The sequence below is a fragment of the Chenopodium album genome, chromosome 23, assembly GCF_948465745.1.
Source record: "Chenopodium album chromosome 23, dcCheAlbu1.1, whole genome shotgun sequence".
In the NCBI taxonomy this organism is placed as follows: Eukaryota; Viridiplantae; Streptophyta; class Magnoliopsida; order Caryophyllales; family Amaranthaceae; genus Chenopodium; species Chenopodium album.
This window is the reverse complement of record NC_137856.1, coordinates 31,106,461-31,130,440: the sequence shown is the minus strand read 5'-3', so window position 1 is coordinate 31,130,440 and position 23,980 is coordinate 31,106,461. Positions and strand designations below refer to the sequence as shown.

General features: G+C 33.9%; 2 protein-coding genes across 5 annotated transcripts; one reads left to right on the top strand and one right to left on the bottom strand.

Moving 5' to 3' along the window:
• Nucleotides 1-129: 129 nt before the first annotated feature.
• LOC145608290 (uncharacterized) lies at nucleotides 130-14,254 on the bottom strand. 4 transcript variants are annotated; one of them, XM_081663906.1, is made up of 12 exons: nucleotides 14,149-14,254; nucleotides 13,891-13,958; nucleotides 13,464-13,690; nucleotides 11,909-12,074; nucleotides 7,725-7,842; nucleotides 7,290-7,402; nucleotides 4,246-5,344; nucleotides 3,952-4,163; nucleotides 2,652-2,689; nucleotides 2,357-2,567; nucleotides 957-1,040; nucleotides 130-430 (listed from the first exon to the last, which is right to left on the bottom strand). In XM_081663906.1, exons 4-11 carry the CDS (start codon nucleotides 12,041-12,043, stop codon nucleotides 1,008-1,010), a joined length of 1,959 nt encoding a protein of 652 aa, XP_081520032.1. In that variant the 5' UTR covers nucleotides 12,044-12,074; nucleotides 13,464-13,690; nucleotides 13,891-13,958; nucleotides 14,149-14,254; the 3' UTR covers nucleotides 130-430; nucleotides 957-1,007. The 4 variants fall into 4 exon arrangements, with proteins under 4 accessions (XP_081520032.1, XP_081520031.1, XP_081520033.1 ...); XM_081663905.1 differs by lacking the exon at nucleotides 13,464-13,690; XM_081663907.1 differs by lacking the exon at nucleotides 13,464-13,690 and having other exon boundaries at nucleotides 957-1,018.
• A 4,270-nt stretch (nucleotides 14,255-18,524) lies between these two features.
• On the top strand, nucleotides 18,525-22,684 carry LOC145609568 (uncharacterized). Its single transcript, XM_081665022.1, has 2 exons — nucleotides 18,525-19,603; nucleotides 22,339-22,684. Exon 1 carries the CDS (start codon nucleotides 18,554-18,556, stop codon nucleotides 19,601-19,603), a length of 1,050 nt encoding a protein of 349 aa, XP_081521148.1. The 5' UTR covers nucleotides 18,525-18,553; the 3' UTR covers nucleotides 22,339-22,684.
• Nucleotides 22,685-23,980: the final 1,296 nt, after the last annotated feature.

Below are 23,980 nucleotides of genomic sequence, written 5' to 3'. Positions count from 1 at the left end.
GTGATCACGAATTGAGCTTAGATCAACTCAACTCAAGCTCAACTCGGGCTTGAAAAGTTCAACACATATTCACTTGAATTAGAGCTACGTTTAGATGGATCTGTCATAAAATAGAAGATCAAACAAAGATAACTAAATAAACAAATATAACAAGTATAACATAGATGTGTCCTGAGTAATAATATAAGCCTAATATACAAGCCTCAAAACAGAGACCAAAATTATAAATGTATTTAAAAAAAAAAAAAAACAAAAACAAAAACAAAAAAAAAAAAAAAAAAAAAGGTAAAAGAACAATGGCCTCATGTCATGTGGACACCAAAGGCAAGATTAATTATAAAAAATTACATAAAAATAATTAAAAATTGTATAGGGTATAACACCATTATTCTTTCTTTGTATCTGTATGTTCTCCAACATATAAGCAAACCTGCATAATACCAAAATAAATATAATCAATAACAAATATCTCTAATATTCAAAACTCAGCAAAATTGTAGCATTTGAACGAGTATCTAGCACAATATCTATCATTTTGTTTAGTGTTTAATGACATTAAAGACCTACAATTTTATAACCAGAAAGCTAGGACCATATTGCATTTAAATCATTGGTCAGGAGTGTAAAAGACAAGCGAAAGCAGCAATAGGCACAGTTGATTTTAGAGGGACAGCTGAACAGGTACAAGTGTAATACGAAGAAGAAAAAATTAAATATATAAATTTAACTCCTGTCACCTCCGGCATCTCAGAACCAAAAGCTTATAAATTATTTAAATTTAACTCCTGTCACCTCCGACATCCATAAGCTTATAGACTAGTATCAAAGCCAATGAAATTGATGAAATTAACAAAATTCACATGAAAATTTACACATCTTAGGGAGTTTAAGAAAGTAAATATGTTAACGAATTTCAGAATTTGTATAGGCGGAGACCACAGACAATAGGTACTAACCATGAATTCCTCTCAGCTTTCAACAAGTACCATGACAACTTCAATTGTGTCTCAACAGCTCACTGTCACAGCGGGGAAAAAATACTGTCATTTGAGGAACACAGATACAACTGAACATATCAGCACAAGAGCATAAGCCTAAACACCGAGCATCAATGTGAATGTTCATTGAGCTATAATTTGGCTCTTATCTCATAAAGACTCCAAGGCATCATCCACAATTATATTACATAATCTGGTAAACAAGTTTAGAGTCAAGCAATCTGTACTCAAAAACATTTGGCAATCTATCAAAACAATACTTGTTTGATTGTTTGGCAAATAAAACTGAACACAGCTCCAGCTACCTAATTCCAGAAACTGAAATATATAGATTTAGTTACTCAAAAACACAGGTAACTCCCAAAATTGGTTCCTAATCTCACCAGTGCCCATATAGGCTGTATTTAACATAGACCATTTACACGACTCATCATTTTCTCCCCTGCATACCATTGCAATAATCTCAATCATGGAATGCCTAATTTGGTATTACACTTGAAACTTTAAATTTCAGAACATAATTATTTAAAAAAAAAAGAATAACATGTTCATAGAAGATCCACGGCGACGAGAGGGGGGGGGGGGTTAATAATATATTAACATCTACTTTACATGTCAAAACACAACTAATTCATACTTGAGCAATACAGGTTCAATCTAATAACTACACATTAATCACGATTAAACCTCTTCTTTCACAGAAAGTTATACCTTCTGCGGATTGAACCCTGCCTCGCATAATATAAAATATTAAGAAAAGGTCAATCTAGAGTTGCTAAGGCTAATACGAGCATACAGCAGCAAGGTTCAGAGTGGATCCAGTCATATGCATCAAGTGGAATGGTCAAGGATTATTTATTTATGTATAGAACAATCTAATTACAGTATTACGTAGATGCTTAGACAGCATATGCTTTCTACATCACCAGATTAAAATCAATATTGTGAGTTCAGAAGTAAATTGTTTTCAAAGCATACACAAATTTATGGATGCAAAGCTCGGACAGAACTGAATTACCCAAACTACACAATCAATCATCAGAAAGAGGATCCAATCACATCACATTAAGCATAGCAACTCCTGCTAAACAAGCAAAATGGAATTCAACTGATTTGTACTTAAAAGTAAATACTACCCCCGTTTCATATTTTTGCAACTTTGGAATATTTTATATCTCACAAATAATACCCAAAAGTTGCAAAAAAAATATAAAACGAAGGTAGTATAATACTGCATGTACCAATCAATTTTTTGGTGAAAGTACAGAGTGTGTGCAAGGGTGGTCGGGTGAGTGAAAGAAAGAGCAAAACTAAATTGAGTGGAGGTAGGAAAAGAATGACATGGAATGAAAGTAAACCTTAGTAAAAAGCCGTGATGATCTTCGACGCTTTGAATTATCATTTCCATCAAGCTGCTTTGAAGACCTCAAATTCTTTGCATCAGTGTTCGCAAGTTTACTCGGATGCTCAATGCTGTTTAAATTTCTTTTCTTCTTCTGCTCCCCAGTAGATTCTGAATCCGAAGACTTTTTCCGGGGATTCTCCATTAGGTTATTAGAATTCAAGCATCTGAATAATAAGCAAATTAAGTTATTAGGTAAAACAAGGTAAACCCTGAATACAAATCTTCTTTTTTGACGGAGTGAGTCTTACTTTGATCCCTCCCTTCCATTTCCAGTGTCGCTCTTACCCTGCAATGTAAGTATTACTTAGAACCTAATACAGTGATTTTGTGAATGATCGAAGCCAGGATGAAATTGAAAATGTAATTTTGACCAATGTGAGTATCATGATGGTCTTTATTTGAAAAAAAGTTATTCATATATCTTACTGGAAAAAAGTTATTCACATGAGTATCATGATGGTCCATAGGAAGTAGGAACCCCTATCTTCTCTACAAGAATCAAGATTCAAGCTGACAGAATCAGCCCACAGGACTTTGTGCACTATTCTTATTAAGTTGAGGGCATGGAGAAGGGAGAGAAATAAGGAAAGCCAAAAATTTAACCAAAATTCAAATATGCTGCTGTGGAACTAGAGGATTCCCAGCAGCCAGCTAACAAAAGATATTATTCAAGAATTGTTCCTTGGTCATTCAATTAGCTAACATCCAGAATGATAAGGGAGTATTGTAAGAAAGGCACAGGTTTTTACATATATTTTTCAGCATTATTAGAAAATTCAATCCTTCCAGCTCGAATATATATTTACTTGCAACAGAGAATCAAACTCTTAAGAGTTTAGACAAGACGAGAGAAAGAAAAAGGTTGTTAAAAGACAAAGCAGAAACTGGGTTTGTAATATAGGATGATAAAGGAAATCAAGATGGCTAATGCAAAGTCAGCAATCCAGATTCAAGATACTTGTAATTACAGAAGCTTTAGATAGTTGAGAAATGACTATGTTTGCTTAGTAATGCAGGGGGACTGCTAAATTTCCTGAGTTTTATGAAGTTCTTCCTACTTTTACTTTATCCCTATTTTGGTTAAATTTGTAACCCTTCATCTTCCCTCGCCCCACTTTGTTGGACCCTCTTAAGAGTCTAAACTTTGTTCTTTTCCTATCACAATAGGGGGGAAAACCCACTTTTCTACCTCCCTTGGTTTCTGATGCTACAGTAACAAGGAAGATCTTTATGGAACATAGAGAGTATCTCAAAAGGATTTGGATAATTCCCTCACGGATTAGCAACAGCATTGAAGACTGTCTTGAGAATTCATCTTGTTTTGAGTTTGTTTAATCATTTCCGCTATTTCAAGGCAAGGAGGCTGATTTTAATCATTTTAGGGTCTACTTTGGGCATGAGTTATTAATACTACAATTAATCATCAACTTGCCTTAATTATCTGTAAGAATCAGGTGGCGACATATTATTAAGGCTTCACCTAGCTTTTATATCAAGAAAAAGAGAGAAAGGGAGGAGAGGCAAAGGTTTAAAGGCAAATTTAAATACCAGATTTCCCAAATTGGCTGTTGATGGGCTTCTGCAAATGCCCTCTTGAAGCTCAGTAGATTTAGTTAATATGCGAAGATTTAACTCCTTTTTCTTTGGAACAGCCACCTCAAAGGACTCATCATTATAGGAAGGATAAAGTACTGCATCTTTTTTCTGAAGCTCATTAGCTTCATTACTAGCCTCCATTGTCCTAAGAAATCCAGCATTTCCTGTTTCAATACCATTAGAGAGATTAATAACATATTCAAGCTCATTTACAGGGAGAAAAATATCTGCTTACTGAGTGACTACCTGCTAAATGTAATTGAGCTTCTCTTATTTTCCTATCAAGTTCCTCATTTATGGTTCTGTTGATATGCTCCGCTTTACTCCTATCAGCAAGATTAAATGGAAACTTAAACTTATGAGACACATTTGTTCTTTGACCAACTTCTTGAGCAGGACACATCTGCAGCTCATCCCTGCCGGGAGTCTGAATAGTTTTAACTAATTCAGTCTGTTCAGTATTCTTTATCTGGTCAACTGCGTTCACATATCTACCAATATCGGAAGGAGAATATTCAATATCTTGACACATACGAGCAGATGTTTGCATCTCCATGCTAACAGTTGTTGACGATTCACAACATTTCTGAACAGGGTCCAGAGAACAATTATTAATTTGCTGCAAGGATTGCTTTTTATGAACACCATTACCAGTATCTGAACCCTGGTGTGGCATCTCTGAAAACTTAGGATCAGATGGCCCAGAATTTCCAGTAAAATTAAAGCGCGTTCTAGTTCGAACTGCTGCATTAATATCTGACTTATTAGTCAATATTTCCTCTCTTCTGCAATATTTTGCACCAGGAAGTTGCCACTCAGTACCAGGTTCAAGTCTGGATGATAAATATGCTTGTTCTTCTTGTAAATTCCCCAAGTTATGAACAGCATTGCTTAAGCATTTCAATCCAGGTGAAGACATAGACCCTTCTCCATCATCAGGCTCAACAGTTTGCGTCACATTATCAGTCGATATTGTGGTTGGATAAGACCCATCTTGTAGTTGGCTATTATCAGTCTCCTTAGATGGATCTATAGCATCAGAACCATTTTTTTGCTTAGGACAATGTAACATTCCCATATCTTCATAAAAACTTTGGGACTTGGGCTTGTACACATCAGGATTTATATGAACTCCAGATGTTAGACTCTCAATCCAGTCTGATGGGCTTGAATTCAGATCAACATAAAGTTGAATCCCATCCTCACTACGGACTTCAAATATAAATTCAGGGGAAGGAACTACTGCAGAAGAACTAACAACAGAGGAGAAGGTATTCTCTGCAACACCTGCCCCATTGTTACTTTCTCTATGGAGTTGTGTTAAATTACCCACATCAACAGATGCCTGCAAAGCACAAGAGGCAAAATGAACCGTGCATCTTAAAAGACAAGCAGAGTCCAGAGTCTCCAAATTCCTTCAAAATTTTAGAATTCAGCTCATAATATTCAGGCAATTTCACAAACTATTTTGAAGATTTTCATAAGATTTAGAATACTGTCAAATGTAAAACTGTACTTACCAGGTCACTTTTTTACAAAATTGCTCCCTCAGTTTTTTTAAGTGACACATTTTTACCTTTTTGCACTATTCACCTAATCCACTCTTACCAATGTTAGTGATTTATGCATAAGGAAAAATACAGTCTTGTGGGCACTTGTTGGAATCGTTTGAATGAATAGTTTATTATTATTCATTTTGTTATAATTTTTAACTTATTGATAATTAAAGATGTTATTGGTCAAAATTTTGCATTGACATACGTGTTCATGAGAGAACGGAGGGAGTACATCATTAACTTCATATTTAGCCTCATTCAATTACAAACTCAATATTTAAATACATGAATAGTCTCACATACTTCTTCTCTTTTGATAGGTTTCTTTCACAATTCTTCCACCCCCCTCCCCTTCCCCAAACCTATTCTCTGAACCCTAGCTTCCGGTGGCCCACTGTTTCCCTCATTCTACTGTCTCCTCCCCACCCTTTCCCCTCTCCTATAGTCCTACCCAACACACTTCTTCCTTGCAACCAGGAATACTTAGCCCACCAGCAAGCCAAATTCCTACTTTTCCCCACCCACTGCCAAACTGCAGTACTTTAACCATTCAAGCCTCACACGTACAGCCTCTGGCTTAACCTAACAACCCCATAAACCCAACAGAGACAAAAAGAAGAACATTTTAAGGGGAGGAAGAAGTAAGAGGTCAAGTCATTGAACAGTTAAATAATGAATGTGGTCAATGGCGAAAAAGGTAAAGGAAGCGTGGGAAATTGGAAATTTCGCCCAGTCAAACCCCTCCACTGTTGTTAGGAGTGTGATTAGGTCCACTTAGTTATTATATACTCCTTCTATCCTTGTCTTCTTGATATCTTAATGAGACAAAATAATATCACAATCATCTGTCTATAAGACAAATGAAATAGCATAAGGAGTTTATTTCTGAACATATAAAAAACTAGGAAGTATTTTTAAGAAAAATTATACTCTGGTATATGTAATTACCCAACTGCGTTTTCTGGATTTCAAATTAGCCTCTTGCTTAGTAACTATAGTTAGAGAGATGCAGACTTCCTTAGTCCCATATTAAGCTTACAAATTAACTGTTTTATAATCTCTAAGAACAAAATATGACCAAATGTTTTTTACCAGAAAAATTCTTTGAACATTTAACAATGTTTACCATGATGAAATATATGATGAATCTACTAATAGTGCATTCTCTGTTTCTACATTACAATGAAATATATTCCTTGACAAAATTGAGGCCACATCTTCCATAAATTGTACAATATTTCTTATAAAAGGTACCCGATTGGAGGGATTAACATGCTTATAGGATCAAATTTACTTTTCCAGCAATAACCAAGGATATGGTGAAATAATTGCCAAATACATAGGATTACCTTGAGAATGTCAGAAACAAAAGAATGCAGAGCACTAAAGGTACACCATATTCCAAAAACTGATCAAATATCGCATTTTTTTAGAATTAACTTTCAGGACACCAAAAGTGACCTGGATCCCTTATTGCTTCTATCCTTTTTCAATACCATGGAATTAATATATGGAGATGAAGGGAAAAGTCTTAATAGATGAATTTAAAACATTGGACGTCTTTAGAGGCTATTTCACTATCAATGACAAAACTACATGGACTCAACTTGATTATAACAGGTTAAAAGTCTAGGCATGACAAATTGACAATTACTTTACAAAATTTTGTGAACAGACAAATGATCTCAAGTTCTTGCCAAAGAGGCAAAGATAACCTAACAATGAGAACTGCACCTTATCAGAAGTAGCAGACTCTTTGGAATTCTGCAAATTATCTGGATGTGCATCTCGCTGATTAAGGCACTGGTTGTTGCGAAAGCTATTATGGGATGCGATGCGTCCACGGTCTGGAGATCAGAGATTAAAAAAGAACAAAATTTAGGGAATTACGAAACTAAATAATACCAGATCTGATAAAAAAATTAAACAGGGGAACAAGGACTCAAGAATAAGGATTTGGATATACATTCAATGTCAATGATCTAGCCTATTTTCTAGTAATCCATATCATCTTTATAAAGCACCATACTCAAATAACAAAAGATTCACAGTACAGCGGTATCCTGTTCCTAATAAATTTCATGGTTACCACAAACAAACTGTAAGAAAACGAGTTGATCATTTATTTTTTGGAGAGGGGAAAGGGGGTATGAAGAGATAATTAGATACCTTTTCTCTGGTTATCTGTTGAATTCATCCTTACAACAGTTTGCAACTCTGTTGTTCCTGAAGCAAAGAGATCACTTCTAGTACCCTCCCATATGGCTCTCGTGCTTAAGTTCTTCTTCTGCATTTAAAGAGATAATTGTCAATTATTGTGAATATTAGGAAACAAATCACAATAAATCAAAATAGAACCTTTAGAGGCATGTGAATTAAGGAAGATATCAAGACGTTCTAAAACAAGTATACAACCGTCGTAAATTCTACTCCCTCAGTTTTTATTTTTTTAAAGTGACACTAGCTTCCGCATGGAGTTTAGTAGAAACATATATAGGGTGTATAGGTAAGGTGGTTTGGTAGAAAATCAAATACTTCCTCTTTTCTTTTTAGTTGCATCACTATACTAAAAAAAAGTTTCAAATTAGTTGCATCCTTTCTTTTAACTAATAAACTCTCTCTATCTCTCTCCTATCACATGATCCATTTTTTTTTTATTCTCTCTATCTCTCTCATCTCTAAAAACTGGCAGGAGTCCGCAATTTGAAAAATGATGCGACTAAAAAAACGGAGGAAGTATAAGGATGTGAGATGAGAAAAATAATAAAAATTATAGGATTGGGTACCATGAAGAGCGAGAAATAATTTAAAATGTAGTAGTGGGAAACAAAAGTAAGACAAATATAATTAAAAATAGTGGAATCTATCCAATATAGGAAATTATGTCGCTTAAAAAAATGAATGGTCAAGAAAAGTGTGTCACTTGAAAAAAAACCCGCAGGTTTAAGGAAAATCTCACCTTAAAAAAAAAAAAATAAAAGGAAAAGAAAAGAGAGGGAGTATGTGGTACAACCAAAGTACCAAACCCTTCTCAACTTGGTTAAAACATTGTTAAGTAATTATTTCACTTAAGAATCCATGATAAATCTCACCAAACGAATCCATGACAACAATGGTCCTTTGTTTGCCCGGGTTGTATTGGGAAATTTATAGATATTATGTACATTTGAATTCTTTGAAATAAACTCTTTCCACATAATCGCCAAATATATCGTTTTAAATATTGGGAAAATTGGTTTATATAAGCGTAACAGCTTTAATGCTAGGCTCCAACAACTAAACAGGCTGTACAGGAACACACCAACTATATATAATAGTAATGCCTAATGTCACGTCAAAATCGATTAACCCAGATCCATCCCTTCAAGCCACCTTCAAAATCCTTCACTCCCTTACTTCATCCCCAACCCTCCCACCCAATTCCACTAATGTAGAAAGTTTCACTGGAACACGGACTAGGACAGTATATAGTGTATCAATGAATCATTGAGTTCTCCCAACATTACAATTGGTGCTACCGTATATAGACACCTTACTTGGTGCTACTCCCTTGAGACAAATCTACAGAAAAAAGCCAGCATAGACCCCAACATCAGCAGGCCTTAATGTGTTATCCTTTTCACAGTCTGCAAGCTACTATGGGACAACAATGGAAAACATGCGAGTAGAATGGAAAATTAAAGAATCATTCCAGTACAATCTCAACCACTAAACATAAATAAATTAATAGATTTATTATGTTTTAAGAAAGTAAAATATAAGAAATTTTTGTCACATTTAGGACAGAGTAAAAAGTAATTGTAGCAAAATGTTATATTAAGTATTTGTAGCTATACAAAAGCCACAAGCAAGCACACAAACATCCTATTGGCAAGGTCTCAAGCAATAAGAAAGCACAAAATCTAGCTAGGCTAGCAAATATAGTGTCCACTATAACAACCCTAGAGCACCACATTTGCTTATTGAATACCAGAACTAAAGCCCTGTATGGCCATCCCTCCCCCCCCCCCCCCCCCTCCTCATCCCCCCCTCTCATTAGTCTTAGGCTTTGCCCCTCTCTCTTGAAATCCCTAAGTATTGGTTTTCTAACTGAGTTATCATCAAGTGACCGAACTATCTAGACCTTGCCCTCTTGCATCTCACCTTCATGGAGATAACACTTATTTCCACCCTATGAACCAATTTCTTCTAAACACAACTTCCATCCAAAAGTTGGCAAGTTTTTGTAATTGGAATTTGGAATATCATTAATTACATTACTTTTGGTTATAGAACTGTGTCCAATATTCACATAAATTTATCATTTATGCATATCCAAGACAACATTAACTATATGTTGGAAAACTTAACTTTCACAATTCTTCATCTATAAGAGACAAAGTATCCTCCCGAGTAGCCTAGAACCTTATGCCCAAAAAAACCTTCCTAATCTCAATTAGATATATCTTATCAACTTGGATTTTCATTATAGATTACAATTCGTACCATTACACAACAAAATGTGATATTATTTTCCTTCAAATTAATGCAATATTCACTAGCAATACTACTTTAATTATAGATGAGAGAAAAGGTGGTAGAAAAAAGAAAGGTTTCACACTTCATAAAACAAAAGTTCATATGCAACAGTCCTACAAAATGAAGGTTGGCAGCAAAAAAAATTAGTTTCTGAATGAAGCACCCCTTGAATGTAAGGCTAAGGCTCTCACATGAATAAAGGGTTACCTTTTTGGAAAGACTTTAAAAATGAGTTCCGAGAGAAAACCCGCCATACCCATTTCCATCACTCACTAGACATCATTTCATGAGATCAATTAAATCTTTCCGCTTCGTTATTTTTTTCCATTCATGCATCTCCACACAACAGTAGGGAGTTGTTACTTTTTACCAGTCCTAGTGTCCTTTCCTAAAGAAACAAGAAAGCTCATTTTCAACTCAAAACATGTAACTGTGAGGAATATGTTCCATAGATTAAATAGGTTCAAACATTTTCATGCACCTGGATCACTAACCTAATCCCTATATTCTTGGCCATATACTACACTAGGATTAATCTCAATAACTGTGTCACTACTTGACCGAGAAACATGAACTTTAGCAAGTAGTTCAATATTTTTTTTATTATTAATTTCTTAGTACATCGTAAGATTGCTCACACAATAGGATCAGAAATACAGAATAGATTTTAAAAGGAAAAAAAAAAAAAAGAAAAAAGTAGGAAAATTAAAGAATCCATCCTCCAAACAAAATCGGCTGACAAAACCCCTGTGATGCTTTAGTTCATATAATCCAGAGTTTGGGAATGGTCTTTGAGTATTGCCTGAACCATGATGGTGTGATGGTATCAAATCTCCAAATGGAAACTTTAAAACACTAATGTTCCATTTTGAAAATTAGATAAGTTAATTGAAGACAACAAAATTCTTTTCCCTTTCTAACAGGACCTGCTTCTTAACTTTCCACGGTTGTCTCAGTTACAGCCAAAATATTATTTAACATTTGTAAATAAATCATTAATATCTTACAAGGATAATATTTCTGACAAACATTAAAACTCAGGATCATTATTGGAAAGCTGGTCAAAGAATGGACAATTTTAGGCTATGTTTCCCATACGATATTATTAAGAAAGCTGATCCAGTCATTGTCAATTTGTCAAAGAACTAGAGAGTTTTCTATAGCCCGATTCAGATTATTTTTCTCTCCAAAACCTACTTGGATCTCAAAAAATATAATGCTGTCTGAGTATTTAAATACAGTGAAGTATGTTCTGCAACATGTTCTTTAATTACCCTGATTTCTACTATGTCCATGACTACTGACTCCTCAATAACCAATGTAACACAAGTAGGGTTTTGAAAATAAGTTTCCTGACAAAAGTACAATACAACTAGCTCCATGAGTTCTCTTAAAGGTACCACATCAGCCTCAAATTATCACACCAGGAAAATGCACATCTAGAGGAAGTCACTGGAATATAAATATGACTTGCTTCGCTCTTGCTAATAAAAGTGCACATTTAACACCAAAAAAAAAAACACTCAATTCTCTCATGCAATCACGACTAATAAACCATTGCAATCATATGAGCACCAAAGACAAGAAAGTCATAAAAACTAGCGCTGCAATTTAACAGAAGTCCAATCAACTGTAAAATATAATGGCAGATAATTCACAGAGCCAATTGGAATTGAGCAGGCACCGTAAAGGCAAATAAATTAAAAAGATGAAATTTGAAAAAAAAATGTAAAGTGTAGAATCGAATATAAAGTTGACTATAAGACAGCTCTTTATAAAAATGTATACTGGATTTTTCCTCATACATCAGACAGATAGCGACATCAGCAAAATACCTCCAAGTAAAGAATCAAGGATGTTGCCATTTCAGAGTTTGACTTATTAGCAGGTAGACCATATTTCTTGCACAAGCCTTGGAGATCCTTTCTTGAGAAGTTACGATATAAATCCTCCTCTTTCTGGTCTCCCATATGTTTCAAACGAAGGCATCAAATTGTAAGCCTGAGGCCAAAATTAGCAGTAATGTTCAAGTACAACAATGATGGCCAGTTACCAAATGGTAATTAACTTTAATCATAGAAAGGAATCTCATACAACTAAACTTCTAGCTGAGTTAAAGGAAGGCCAGCCAATATAAAAATCTAACTTTTCGTTTGATTTCAAGGACATTCGGTTTATGAGTTTTGACGCTAAGAAATAAAAAGAGCATAATCATAAAACATAAAAGTCTATGCTACTCTCATTCATAATTTCATAAACATCAGAAAATGATGTGGCATATATAAGAAGTAACGGCCCGGTTGATCAGCACTAAATGATGACTAATGGCAGTAATAATAGTAACCTTGAATGCAATTTTGCAAGGAAGTCAACGTCCAAAATTATGCAACTCCATTCCCAATTATGTGGAATCTTCATAAATTTCCATCACCACTCACAATCATTCTGGAGGTGGTATTGAATGGCAACAGAAACTTAGGAAGATCAACACATTAGAGGTGAAGAAGAATTACCATGGAGTCAAGGAGTCATAATACTTTCCTAACGAAGTTAAAATACGAACTTATTATCATCACATGACTTTATTACTGCCAACCAAACATGTAGGACAATTGAGTTAATTTACACCTTCCCAGTCAAAGACCTCATATTGCAATTGTCATTTACGTTTAACTTTTTATTTAACAGCATGAAAACACGAAAACAGCATTAGTGCTAAAAGTACACTATTAGATTTAGCAAATTTTGGAGAGCACTTTTCACAATCATAATAATCATTCAGCATAAGTGAGAGAATAGCTTAGTTAGGACAAACATTTGAATAAGCAAAGCCAAATAATTGGCTGATTGCCTAAAAAATCATATTACAAACTTCAATATACAACCAATATAGGTAAGAAATAGTTTGACCAAGAGGAATCTAGCTGATATTTACATAATACATCTCACTGATAATGGTACCATGAAGTGCAATATCTAGCAGGACATAAGTGACCATGGAAACTAGTGGCCTCCAATGAAGCAAACAAGAGGTGTAGAGTTTGCACACATACACAAACACAATTATGTGAAGAATTAAAGCAGAAATGTAGACGTCTATTAGAACCTATATATCCCAAACCTGGTATTGCATCTCCTCGTAAGGTCCTACCCCTGTTTGATGAAGTAAATTCTTTGACATTATCCAAATTCACAACATAAAAATCATTTTATTCCTTAACCAATACCAAAGGTGGAGACGAATGTTATACCTATTGTCGGGATTACAATACAAATCATTTGCATTTTCTATCTTTCAAGTTTCAACCCAACATATAACGAATATTGTGATCTATTAGAGCAAGCAATCTTTATATAATATCAAAAAATGTCCTTCACAAACAAACTAACCTCGCCATTCTTCTTATTGCTTACTCGTGAAGCATTGTCATTAAGTGATTCCTAATATGCCTCTTTTGGCTCTTTACATCTTTGAAAGGTGCGCGCAATTGAATGTAAACTGAATCTTTTGTATATCTCCCTTTATCATTTGTTTGAGAGGAAGAAAACTAAGAACCGAAACATCGAACTCGAAACCACGCAACACATCTATAAGCATTATCATAATCCCCACTGAGCTACAAATACAACACAAAAAAACAGAAAATACCAACAAAAAAACAATTCTTCAAGAATAAATACCAAAAATTAATTATAATCACATCAAGGTTTAACTCGCTAACAGACAAACAAACATAACAAATACAAACCCTAATAAATAACATATGATTAAAGTGTAAAGAAAATTAGGGATTTTTAATTTAAAGACAAAAATTACCTGAATTCCCCTGTCAAATTCGTTGATTGTTGCTATAATTCCCCCTTTTTAGCAACTTTAGCTTGAAACTGAACAACAAAATCACACACCCAAATACAAAATAAATAATAACCCGCCAAATTCAATCACTTCCCAAATTGAAACTAATACTAAATTCAAAACAACAAATTCAAATTTCTGGAAAAATTCATCACAACCTAAACTGAAATTCAAGAAAAAGAAGAAAAAATTGAATAAAGAAAAAGAAATTAAAGGTACCTGATTGAATAAAATTGCGATTGCTGAATAAATTGGAATAAAAGTACAAGAACTAAGAGGAGAGAGAAAGTGAGTGTCAAAAGGAATTCAAAGGAGAGCTTGACTAGCTCAGGTGATGTATCAGCTCAAGTTTGAGGTGTTTTTTTTTTTTTTTTTTTTAAAAAAAAAAAAAAAAAAAAAAATTTAAAAAAAGAGTAAATTATATTTTACCGTCTAAAACAACTGTTATTTCTATTTATAGAATGTGTAAGAACAAATAATAATGTTGATTTTTTTTTTTATATATATATGGATTATAATGTTAATTAGTTAAAGGGAAATGATGATCGTACAGTGGGAATACGATTTTATACGAGTACTTTATAATTTCAGTTTTAGATTTTAGATTTTAGATTTGTAAGCAACTTCAATAGAACTAATTGTCAAATTATTTTCCGTGTCAAGTTCTTCGTAAGTTTCTCGTAATAAATTAATTGTCATTTTAGCTACTTTGAGCTCTAATGACTTGTTATTAGCTTAATATTTAATTAAACTCCACCTCCTTAATCAACATTTTTCATACTTATATTTCATTTTATTTTTCTATTTTTTTTTAGCAAGTTTTTTTTCCAAGCATATTTGATTGTCCAAACTAATTGCATTTTCTAGCTTCAATGGTCAAGTTAGTAGCAAATGATTATTTAATATTGCAAGCAAGTTCATATCTACAATTATTAAAGTTGCTCTAAACTTCTTTAGTTAGTAATAAATCAAGCATTCATTAACAAACTTCATAGTTCATAGTTATAGATAAGCAAAATAAATTAAACAAAGTAAGGGAATGTTGTAGGGATAGGCTACACATACGACCCTTCTATGTGATGCCTACATACAATTTGACATGGTTTTTATTAGTTGTTGACATAGGCTCCAAATTCCACTCAAATTGAAATTTCAATTGAACTTAAAAGGAAATTTTTGTTACCATGATACCACTCAAATTCAAATTATTTGTCATTTTTGATTTCTGAATTTTTTTTTTTTTTTAGAAAAAAACTATTCTCTTGTCTTCCATAAATAACAAATTTTCCTCCGGTTGAAATTGTTTTCCATGGTGAACTTTATATATATTATGAAATTACATATATATTCAGAATATATATTGTTTTCACAAATATTATAAAACACTCGGTGTACAATAGCATTATTGTAAATCAGCTCAAATAAAGTAAGTTATCATCTGTCTGTGTGCACCTTCTTCCTTATTTTTCATTTTCTGGATCTTTCTTCCTTCTTTCAGTTTCTCTCTCTACTCTTACTTTCCTCTCTCTCCTTCTTTACTCTTTCATTTTCTCTTCATCTTCCATGCTTAAGAAATCACTTCCTCTAGTCCGAAATTTTCAACCTACAATTAATCTTTTATTGATCAAAAAATTTTGACCGTAAAACCAATTTCTCAAATGACAATTTTTTCTCAACATTTTGTTTAAATTGAGTTTTTGATTTATATAATTGAAATTCAATCGATTGTTTCTATCAACATTTATGAACCTCAACACACAAAAATAGATGATTGGCTTCATCTCAAATCATTATCAAAGCGGCACAAAATTGCTATTTCGTATGGCAATTTAATCTACGTTTCTTTTTGCTACGGTGTTAGTCTTCATTATGGTGTTTCCCACAAACATTTACGATGATTGTTCAGGTGAATTTGAGATTTTTTGCTTCTCGAATTTAAAGCGAATGATAGTGGTTATTGATGAAAATTCCTATGTTACTTCTCTGTTTTGTTTTGTAAAAAAAAAAAAAAAAGGTCACTTTTGTGAATAAAAAGGGTCACTTATATGAAAAAGGGTCACTTTCGTAAAAAAAAAGGTCACTTTTGTGAAAATATGAGTCACTTTTGTAATAAAAAGGGTTACTTTTGTAAAGAAAAAGGGTCACTTTTGTAAAGAAAAATGGTCATTTTTCGCAAAAATATTCGATGTACAATAAAATTATTGTAAAACGGGGGCATGCAAAAGTTTTTGTATTGTTTTTCATGGTTGTAATTACAAAAAAAAGTATATATATTCTTAAATTACATATCTCGTTGGATACTCTTGATGTAAGTGACCTCTATTTTTCTTAAAATGTACTCCTTCCCTCCTTTAATAGACCACTCTCCTTCTTTATCAGTAACATTGCTCAATATTATTATATTATACAACCTTTTTTTTTTTACACGACTCATATCATTATAATTGAGCTTTGTCCAGCAAAGACACAAAATATAGGGGGCATTCATCCATCCAAAAATGGCACTATAGTGTACATTTTTATAGGAAAATTTGTCGGGAATAACACGACTTTTAAGTGGCCTTCCAAAAATAGCACCACCTTTCGATTATTTCAAAATAAAACGACCTTTCACGTACTTCTGCTATAAATGGTACAAAAAACTTGTAACTTGTTTTACAAGTTACCCCATGACACATGTCACAATATCTTTGGTTCAATTATTATTTTACAATTTTGATTTAAAAAAACCTAAAAGAAGCTAATGGTGCCCTTATTTTACTAGGTAACGCCCACGTTTAAATATGAATAGACAAACATACCCTCGGCTGTATTCCATGAATCCATGTTCTAAGTCAATCTAACATCCTCTCTTCCCAACAAACCACCACGATCAAGAGCAATGTCATCGGACACATCACCAGAATTAAAATTGGTGTTTTTTTTTAAAGGGGTAAAATGTCAATTTTTCCAAAACTCTAAGGGAGAAGGAGAAACGCCTAAACTAGATTAGCGCTGGTCTTTTATGTATGAGTTTAGCAATATTGGTTCGAGATTCGAGAGATGAGAATTGATATTTAGGCTAGTTTCAATAGGCAAGTTAATTTCTAAATGGTTAAGTTAATATTCAGGAGATGCGATTTAATATCGGTAGATTAATTCTGTGACTGTAATACGTAGCGAAAGCCCTTTATGATCTGATTAATTATGAATTGATAATTGCTTATTATGTTTTACTCTGAAAAATTATTTATTGGTGAACATATGCCCTAGGTCTTTTACTCATCGATTTCATCCTACTTTTATTTCTCCCTACTCATATTCTTCGTAGTATAGTTCTTTAATAACAACAAATTGTTACTTGATAATTTAGATTACTTTTAATTAATTAGAAATAAATTGACTTGTTTCCTTGTGGTTCGACCCTTCTTCCCTATCTACATAGTTAGAGGATTTAGGAATTACTTTTGATTAGGTGACTACGACTTTAGCCTGTCAGAGAGGCGTGAGAAAAGGGCGCGTCATTTACTCATTTTAGGGTTATTAAGCAAATGGCAAGCGTTTCAATGTCCAAACCGCTTGCCATTTACAATTTTGCAAACGGTTCACCTTAAAACCACTCACCGTTTGCTTGTATCAGTTTTTTTAAGTTGTTTTTCGAAGCGAAATTGGTAAACTGCTTGCCATTTGGGGCTTCCCATTTATTTTTTTCTACTAGTGCTCGTACGATACGGGCCGTCTCTTCTGACTTTCACTCGTCTGAGCACTTAGCCTTTTTTAGCATTTGAAGTTATAACAGAGGTCGGATGGGATTGTCCGTCCATCTGATTAGGCTGAATGCCTTGTCTGGTTCGCCTGACTACATTAGGGGACACTTTAATGTGAATACTAAACAATATGATTAAACATAATTTTTTTTTGGGGAAAAAAATCATATGTAAACCATAGAAGAAATTGTTTATTTGTGATTTTTTTGTTTAAAAATAGTTTTGCAAATTGAGACGGGCATTTTGGATAAAGACAAATTTATCAACCAAGATGCCTTTTCTCTTTATATAGTACTACTGACAAGCTAAGAGACGCACACAATGCGTTCGTGTGCAATATAAGTAATATGTCAAGCTCGTTTTTTTTCCACATTATTATCTCCTTAATTCTAATTAAAAAATATTAGTGGGTTTAAAAATTGTTAATAAAATATAATTAAAAATTATGTTATTAAAAAAATATGATGATGATGTTGTGTAGGCTAAATATGAAATTTGACTTTCCAAAAAAAAAAATTAAAAAAGAAAAGATGGTAATTAATTTTTTTTTACCAAGATGATTAGTTGTTTTTTTTTTTTTTTTTTTTTTAATTTAAATGGAGTAGGGAAGGTTGATTTCATTAAATAATAATAGTCATTTAATCTTTTTAAAAACCCTAAAATTTTCTTTGTTAATTTCTTCAAACCTAGCCACCATATTAAAACCTAGGGGTCACCATCGATTTTAAGCCCCAAAGTGTTCTTTAATTTAATGTTTTTAGCCAATTAAGATCACCATCAGTTTGTTTTTTTAAAAAAAAAGATCACCTTCTGGTGAGATTATATTCAGTCTCTTTGTGCAGGGTTTACTTGTTCCTTCTCTCTCTCATAGAGAAATTATGGGTGATGGGTATGTGAAAAAGTGTTCGAAGATTTTATTACGTGCGGTGAACAGTGCGAAGATAAAGAAATCAGTGTTAATTTGTTGTTCCTCTTTTAGCGAATTCCAGATATTGGATCTAGATACCGGCGAATTGTCAAAAACTCCTTTTACCCTCTTAGGGGATGCCGGAATCGGCACAATTTTATCTGTAGGTTCAGTAATTTACACCCTTGGCAAGCCCCGAAGTGGGAGTCTAAGCCCAGATTACTCTTATTACTTTTCCAATTGTAAAGGAGAAAACGACATAGTTGAAGTTCATGAGGGTATGTCTTATTTCGATTTGAGTAACCCTGAGATGGGTTGGAAGAAAGGTCCTCTTTTCACGGAGGATAATAATTTTCCAAATTGCGTCGCTCTTTGCGGCAAGCTTTATGTTTTTAGAAGTTCAAATTGGTCTTGTTTTGGTGAGGTTTTTGATCCCAGTAATATTAATAGTACATGGGATCCCTTGCCAAACCCAATTGCTTTATCTGGTAGAAAATTTAAAGTTTCTCATACGATTGTGCCTGATCCTTTGCACGGTCGTATCCTTGTTCACTTGGACCTGTTCCTTCCCTTTGTTTCTTCAATCTACGCCTACTACCCAACTGATGCTACCTGGGAATGCCTCGTTGAGAATTTCGACGGAGATTGGGTCGGTCCAATTGTTTTTGTTGATGGGGTTATCTACTTTTATGCCCGCAAATCCAGGCTATTGCTTCATGCTTATGATTTAGACACCAAACAATGGTTGAAAGTTGTCTTGTCTTCTGACTTTGAGGACTACTCAAAGTATGTTTTCGATGCCTTGCACCATCTCGGCAATGATCTGCTCTGCTTAACTACTTATTTCTTTAATCTTCACAATATTGATCCTTCAATAGAAAAAGACCACACTGTTGTTGTTTCTGTCCAATTCAAAGTCCAGCGCGAAGTAGATTCCAACAAGGTGCTTCTCACTCCAGTCTCTACCAAGTCCTCTGCTTTTGAATCCTGCTGCCAAATTTATGGTCATATTGCTATCTAGGTAAACAGATGTTTATTCTTTTTCATTAAATTTATTGATTTATGTTGGGATGTGATATCAAACTATCACTGAAATAAAGCTGATAACTTATTGACAAGTTACCACCTTTTAATTGTTGGGCTGCTGCAATTAACTTATTCATTTTTTTATTTTTTGTTAAGCTGGCTGTTAATAAGTTTAAAGGCTAAATAGTGGGATGATTACTATTTAAATGATATCACTCCAACCTCATTTAGTCAATCATGAACAATTTTGAACACTTCTTTCACTTTTTAACCTCCAAAGTTTTGTTCTTTAATGTGTCTGAAATGTTTCCCAAGCACTACTGATATCCACCACATTGTGAGTACTAAGTAGTACTTAGGTACGAAGTAGAATTGTTTCAAACTTTTATTTTCAAAATCTTTTTCAGTTTTTGAGTTTCCCTTCTCTATAATGATAGTTGCAGTTAGTGTTCAGGGGAGGGTGTGGTGGTGGTTGTTGGGCTATTGGGTATGGGAGATGTTAGGGGGCGTTTGGTTCAAACAATGGTTTGGGTTTAGAATAAGGAATGAAACCTGGGTGGTATGGGGTTGGAACTTGATACTTGATTTCATGTGTTTGGTTTTTATCTAGGAATGATAATTTTCCTTTCAATTTTAAACCTAAAGGTATGGGTATGAGCCATACCCACCTCCCCCCTTGGGTTTCAAAAACCCATACCTTAGGGGTTTGAGGTATGGATTTGAAAAATGAAATTTCAAGAAACAAACACAAGGTATGAGTTTTGGTCATTCCAAACCCATACCTTATACCTAATATGCTTGAACCAAACATTCCCTTAATGGATTGGGATTTGAGCTTGGTATCGTGATAATTTAAGGCTTGGTCTACCACTCTACCATGGTGTAGGTGGGAATGTGTGATGGTGGGTGTTGGGTTGGAGTAGTTAAGGTGGGGTTAAGGATCGTTAGAGGTCTTATATTAAAGAGCCTTTATACCATATACTTTGCAAGTTCCATCGACTCCTAAATGAGGGTGTATTATAAACAATGGGTGTAATGTAAATAATGCGTATTAAAGAGTCTTCATTCCATACTTAGTAAGTTCCATAACTCCTAAACGAACGAGGGTCTATTGTAAATGATGGGTTTAATGTATACGTCCACTTTGGCTAAACTCAATTTGAATTCAAAAACTTGAATCCATGATTTAAATATTGGGGTTTATTTTTAGTTGAATGAGAGTGTGAAACCTTGAATTTTTAGTGGGAAGATAGCCCAAACAGGTAGTTAAAAAATATTTGGAAAGATCCCTCGGGTTTGGCAAAATTATTAAAAATCAAGTATCCGTCAAAAAAAAAAAAAAAAGAAAACAAGTAAATACATCTTTTTTTTTTTACAAAAAAATTGTAGTTTAATAATAAATCAAGGGAAAAACTAAATCAAAGTAAAAACTGATACGAATTGGAAACCGAAATTAAAATTTATTGAAGAAAAAAATCATACAGTATTATAACCTGATCTTAAATCAAAAACGAATTCTGATTGCAATTTCAAACTATGGAAGATTGGAAAGAGGGTGAAAGAGAAACTGGGAAGAAAAGAAAGCATGGGTGAGGTCGTGAGGAGAGAAACTGGGCTAGTGGAATTGCCTAGTTGGACTGAAAATCTTAAGGAATTTTTACGGGCCTAAAAGATTTAATTCAATCCAGGCAAAGGTTAGTAGCTTATAACTATCAACAATTAGGGCCTGTTCTCTTACGTTGAAATTCAGTTCAGTTCAGTCAGCCGAGCTCAGCTCAATGCAGTCCAGTTCAGTTCAGCTCCTAATTTCCTTCTCTTATAAAATATTCATTTCAGTTCAGTTGAGTTCAGTTCAGTTCAGCTGAGTTCAGTCAATGAGAACAGACCCTTAATACCCCATTCAGCCGTAACCTGTAATTCATATGTGTGTGTGAGAGAGAAGTAACAATATGTTGCCATTCCTCATAAATAGTTTATGTCCAGCTGACTCCAAGGTTTTTAGGACTTGGGCTTTTTGTCATTGTTATATAAATAACAATCTTTTTTGTTTGTTTTGTGATATCAATTTGAGGCTGTTTAACAGTGTTGGTGAAGCAGGAATGATGATAAATAACAATCTTTTGGGGTTTTTTTTTGAAATTTAAATGTTCTGAAATAACCGAATAAGGCTTAGATAGATTAATTGATTGAGATAAAAATGTGGTTTGTTGAATATCATGGAGGAAGGGTAAAGGAGCAAGGTGAAAGGGTAAGAGGACAAAAGCAAGCTTATAATAGGGAAATGAATTCATTGAACCCCCCTCTCCTCTGCTGTTTAACCAAGCATTTTAATTTGTTTCTTTTTCTTCATTCCTCATTTTTTTCTTCTCATTTTTCATTAAACTGTTTTCTGCTTTTGGAAGTTGCTTATTATTATTATTTAATATCTAAATCTTCTTTTGAAACACAACTGTAGTCAAAACTCTTTAAGCTATGTGAAAAATAGTTTACTCATATGTTGATATACTACGAGTTATATGGGCAAGGTGCTGCTTGTGAGTTGTCATTGTCTACCTAAGTCGAAGCTATATGGACATGCTGCCTTGCATCTTTATATTTTACCCCATTTTCTTTTATTTCAGCATACATATAATATTCGAATTTCGTTTAATGGTTTCTTCTTCAAGTACTTTTCATTTCTTCCCCTTTAGTAGACCACATTGTTTAATGCCTAGAGTCAATATTTTACAGCTTGATTGCAGCAATGGAGGAGAGGCTTGAAGATGTTTTGCAGGTTAAAAACTGGAGTTGTATCAATGTATGATAGCAATTGTTATGCCTTCTTAATAAATCTGCACCTATATAAATTATTTATGTTATTACTGTTGGATACTTCTTTGTCGGATGTAATCTTATTAAATTATCAACGCTGTAATTTTTATTCTGTATATTGTTTCATAGTGAGTTAGTGACGTCGATTGTGTCTGCTTAAATCATTTGAGCACCACTATTTAAAAAAATAAAATAAAAAATCCTTTTAGCACCTCAAGTGTTCCTAAAAACGCTTATGTGTTACGTGTGCTACGTTACCGCTCAATAACCCTTGATATCATGCCACATCATCATTTATTAATTCATGGGAATGTTAACTGAAAATTGCATAGAAAGTGGTTTAAACTCACTAATCTCATGGAATGAATGCTACATGTCTTGTCATCTTTAACTAGAAATTATTTATGCATTTTGTGTGGTACGACCTCTAATCTGATTAGTAGACGGGTTTGTATTGTTGTACATGTTTCTTTGAACTAGTGAAGTTGGGGTTTCTGCTATTCTCACTTGTTCAATTCCACTTGTTTGTTACTCCATTGAACTTGAAATTGATTTGTCCATTTGAAATCCCTAAATCAATCTAGTGGGAGGAGATCTTAACCAAATATGGAGCTCCATAGAGGGATTTAAGGAAAAGATTATTACGTATATTTTTTTCCAAAAAAGCAATTGAACAAAGAAAGCATTACAAATGCAAAGAAGTGTTCCAAAGAAATCGACCATTCAATTTGGGTGAGAAAACTAAGGGGACAAGCTTCTCGAATTCTCACTCCTCTCCATTGGGTTCCAAAGATCGTCGCTCCTCCCCCCATCGTCGCCAGAGATCACCGGTTCTTCTCCACCCCTCCCTTGCCTTACCCTCGCCGCCCCTCTCGTTCTCGAAAAACCACCCCTCCCAATCTCCCTTCACGCGAAAACCCTCCCTCTCCCCTCAAAACCGTCGGTCGCTGTTACCCCCACCCTTGAAACCCTATCAGCTATAATTTTATTACTTTCTCTCTCTATTTTTTTTACAAACCCCATGTAAATTTATATTTTCAATACACTTTTACTTCTTTTTATTTAACTTTCTAATACCCGCGTAATCAACCCAAACAGGTCGTTTTTTTAGTGACGGGAGGGAGTATAAAATACATTAAAAATACAGGGTATTACAAGAACCGCAAGTCAAAGCGCAACAGATCTAAAGTAAAGTCACGTTCATCCCAAACGCGCCCTATCACACAACAATCCCAATCAATATCCTCTTCTTCATCCATAGGTGGAAGATTACAGAATTCTTCCCCTACAATGTGAGGGTAGACAAACGTGTGAGGACTTATCGTTTTGATATAAATGCATCATTTTGATATTAGGGTTAGGACTTATCATCAAATACTACTTATAAACGGGTTGCAATTTGCTTGCCCAAATTTAACTACATCCGTGAAAGGCCTTAAAATTTAGAATTACTGATAAGGAAAAATTTAAAAATTCGAATCAGTGTAAATGATTTTTTTTGGTGAAAAAATCAGTGTAAATGATTGATCAACATACATGATAATATATTAGTACTAATTAA